Source organism: Parus major, unplaced genomic scaffold (assembly GCF_001522545.3).
Source record: "Parus major isolate Abel unplaced genomic scaffold, Parus_major1.1 Scaffold379, whole genome shotgun sequence".
Lineage (NCBI taxonomy): Eukaryota > Metazoa > Chordata > Aves > Passeriformes > Paridae > Parus > Parus major.
The window spans coordinates 16,245-20,264 of record NW_015379300.1 but is presented as its reverse complement, the minus strand read 5'-3'; the positions used below and the strand labels follow the sequence as shown (position 1 = coordinate 20,264).

Here is a 4,020-nt window from a genome sequence, read left to right as displayed (position 1 = left end):
CCTTCCCAAGCTCCCAGCTCCCCTTTCCCAGTGGGAAGCCATTCCCTGGCTCCTGGCCCTGCGGCCCTTTCCCAAATCCCAGCTCTCCCGGAGCCTCTGGAGCCTCGGGAAGCGGCTCCCAGAATTCCCGGGATCCTTCCCTGATCCGGCTGCACATTCCCGGCTCTCCCAGCCCGGGATTGGACCAAGCCCCATCCCGACTCCTCCTGGAGAAGGAATTTCGGGATCCAGGGGCCTTGCTGGGAATCTCAGGACTCCAGGAAGGGTCTCCCTTCCCTTTTCCATCCCAGAATTCCATAAAAATCCCCCGGGATGGATCCTGAGTGTCCTTGATCCCAGAATCCCGGAATGGTTTGGGATGGGATCCAGGGATCTTCCGTCCCAATCCCAACCCCAATCCCAATCCCAATCCCAGGTGGCTCCAGCATTTCCTTGGACGCTCCCAGGGATTCTCTGGGAATTCCTTCCCAAGCTCCCAGCTCCCCTTTCCCAGTGGGAAGCCATTCCCTGGCTCATGGCCCTGTAATATAATTATTAATTACATATTACAATTACAATTATTGATGTTATAAATAATTATTATGATGGAATTATAAATGCACTCATACTAAAATAACAACAATAAATAACTATAACAACAACAATAAATAATTAATAATTGATAGTTAATAGGTAATCGTTAATAATTCATCATTAGTAATTAATAGTTAATTATACATATTTTATAATACATAATTTATAATACCTAATTACTAATACCTAATTCATACTCAATACTTAATACTTAAAAATTAATACTTAATACTTAATAAAGGGTAATAGGTAATGGATAATGGATAATGGATAATGATAATTACTATTAATAACTTAAGTTAATAATTAATAATAAATAATTATAATTAATAATTGATAATAATATTTGATAATATTTACTAATAAATAATTAATAATTAATAATAATATAGTTTTAATTCCACTATCTATCAATGAATTTCCATCGGGATTTTTCCCACTCATCCCACATTCCTCTGCCGCTCTTTCCTGCTCATCCCGAAATCCCCAAATTCCCGACCACACCCATCCCCAAACCCTCCTCATCCTCCCTGGCTCTTCCAGGCCAACCAATCCCAATGAAATTCCCTGGAAATCCCCTGGAAATCCCCTGGAAATCCCCAGGAAATCCCCAGGAAATTCCTAGAAAATTCCCAGGAAATTCCCAGGAAATTTCCAGAAAATCCCCATAAAATTCCCAGAAAATCCCCATAAAATCCCCTTAAAATTTCCAGGAAATTCCCAGGAAATTCCTGGAAAAATTCCAGGAAATCCCCAGAAAATTCCCAGGAAATTCCCAGAAAATCCCCAGAAAATTCCAAGGAAATCCCCAGAAAATTCCCAGGAAATTCCCAGAAAATCCCCAGAAAATTCCAAGGAAATCCCCAGAAAATTCCCATGAAATTCCCAGAAAATCCCCAGGAAATTCCCAGGAAATTCCCAGAAAATCCCCAGGAAATTCCCAGGAAATTCCCGGAAAAATTCCAGGAAATCCCCATGAAAAGTCCCAGAAAATTCCCATGAAATTCCCAGAAAATCCACTGGAAATTCCCAGAAAATCCCCATAAAATCCCCAGAAAATTCCCAGGAAATCCCCAGAAAATTCCCAGGAAATCCCTGGAAAATCCCCAGAAAATCCCCACGAAATGCCCATAAAATCCCCATAAAATTCCCAGAAAATCCCCAGGAAATCCCCAGGAAATTCCCATAAAATCCCCTGAAAATTCCCAGGAAATTCCCACCATAAAATCCCCAGAAAATTCCCAGGAAACTCCCATAAAATCCCCAGAAAATTCCCAACAAATTCCCAGAAAATTCCCATAAAATCCCCACAAAATCCCCACAAAATCCCCATGCAACCCCCAGAAAATTCCGGAATTTTCTCCGCGAACCCCCCAGAAAATTCCAGAACTTTTCCCCGGCACAGCATCGAGGACGAGGAGAACCTGTACCGGCTGCACGTGGACGGCTTCAGCGGCACGGTGGAGGATTCCTTCGCCTGGTACCACGACAAGCGGAGCTTCAGCACTCCGGATTCCGGGAATATCTGCGCCGAGATCTCCCACGGCGGCTGGTGGTACCACCAGTGCTTCTTCTCCAACCTCAACGGGGTGTACTACAAGGTAGGACCCGGGGAAAATTCCGGAAGGGAAAAATTCCGGAACGTTCTTCCCGCCTGGGATCGGGGGGATGGGGAAAAGGGAAAACGTCGCGCTTGGGAATCGTGGAATTGTTGAGGTTGGAATTGTTCTCCCAGGGTGGATTCCGGTGTTTTCGATCCTCCCAAATCCACAGGGATTTAAATCCCTCCTGGAATGGGGGCTCCACCAAGGCTGGAAAACCTTTTCCATGCGGGAATTGTATCCCATGAATCTCCAGGCCCTTCCCTCTCATCCCATCCCTCATTCCCTGGGAGNCAGCCCCATCCTGACTCCTCCTGGAGAAGGAATTTTGGGAATTCACTGGGAATCTCAGGACTCCAGGAAGGGTCTCCCTTCCCTTTTCCATCCCCGAATTCCATAAAAATCCCTCGGGATGGATCCTGAGTGTCCTTGCTCCCAGAATCCCCAACACCTCCCACCAATCCCGGGCTCCTCCCAGCCCCATCCCAGCCTTTCCTTGGACATTCCCAGGGATTCTCTGGGAATTCCTTCCCAAGCTCCCAGCTCCCCTTTCCCAGTGGGAAGCCATTCCCTGGCTCCCGACCCTCCCTCCGTTATCCCAAATCCCAGCTCTCCTGGACAATTCCAGGGAATTTGAATTTCGGATCCTTCCCTGAAGGCCCTCTCTGGATATTCCCTGGATATTCCCTGGAATTCCCCTGGATATTCCCTGGATTTTCCCTGGATATTCCCTGGATTTCCCTGGATATTCCCTGGATTTTCCCTGGATATTCCCTGGATTTTCCCTGGATTCTCCCTGGATTCTCCCTGGATTCTCCCTGGAATTTCCCTGGAATTTCCCTGGATTTCCCCTGGATTTTCCCTGGATATTCCCTGGACTTTCCCTGGATTTTCCCGGGATATCCATCTCCCGGCAGGAGGGGGCTGGACCGTTATCCAGAGGCGCCAGGACGGATCCGTGGATTTCAACCGGACGTGGAACGAGTACAAGGAAGGATTCGGGGATCTCCACGGGGAATTCTGGCTGGGCAACGACAACATCCACAGGATGACGAGCCAAGGGGATTATTCCCTACGGATCGACCTGGAAGACTGGAATAACAAACACAAACACGCCTTCTACCAGGTCTTCAGGTGAATCCAGGGAAAATTCCTGGGATTCCGAACCCCGGGAGGCGGGAATTCTGCCCAGAGGAGTTTATTTTATTTTATTTTATTTTATTTTATTTTATTTTATTTTATTTTATTTTATTTTATTTTATTTTATTTTATTTATTTTCTTTTTTATTTTTTAAAATTTAGTTTAATTTAATTTAATTCTATTTTATTTTATTTTTATTTTATTTTTATTTGTATTTTTATTTGTATTATTTTAATTTATTTTTTAATTTTTTTAAAATTTAATTTAATTTAATTTAATTATATTTTATTTTATTTTATTTTATTTTAATTTAGTTTAATTTAATTTAATTTAATTATTTTAATTTTATTTAATTTTATTTTATTTTTTTTTTAAAAAAAATTAATTTAATTTAATTTAATTTAATTTAATTTAATTTAATTTTATTTTATTTTATTTTATTTTATTTTATTTTATTTTATTTTATTTTATCCCGAGTTTAAAGTTTGGATGCGAGTTCGGGAATGTGCGGCATCATCCGGCGCCGCCCAGATTCCCAATCCGAGGGAAAGTTGGGATCCAGTGGATGATCCTGGGCTTCTCCCGGGATTTTCGGCTCCGATTGTTGAGCTCCGTGTTGGAAATCCAAGGATTTTCAGGGATTTTCCCGATTTTTCCCGCTTGGGATTTTGGTCCTCTCCGCTCTTTGATTCCCTGGAATCCTTT

General features: G+C 42.8%; 1 protein-coding gene across 1 annotated transcript in view; it reads left to right on the top strand.

The window, feature by feature from the left end:
* The window catches only part of LOC107198944 (angiopoietin-4-like), a 15,899-nt gene that overhangs the window by 7,782 nt on the left and 4,097 nt on the right, over positions 1-4,020 (top strand). Inside the window, exon 3 of the mRNA XM_033511604.1 lies at positions 3,092-3,308. Coding sequence (XP_033367495.1) covers positions 3,092-3,308 — 217 coding nt within the window. The remainder of the gene's footprint in view (positions 1-3,091; positions 3,309-4,020) is intronic.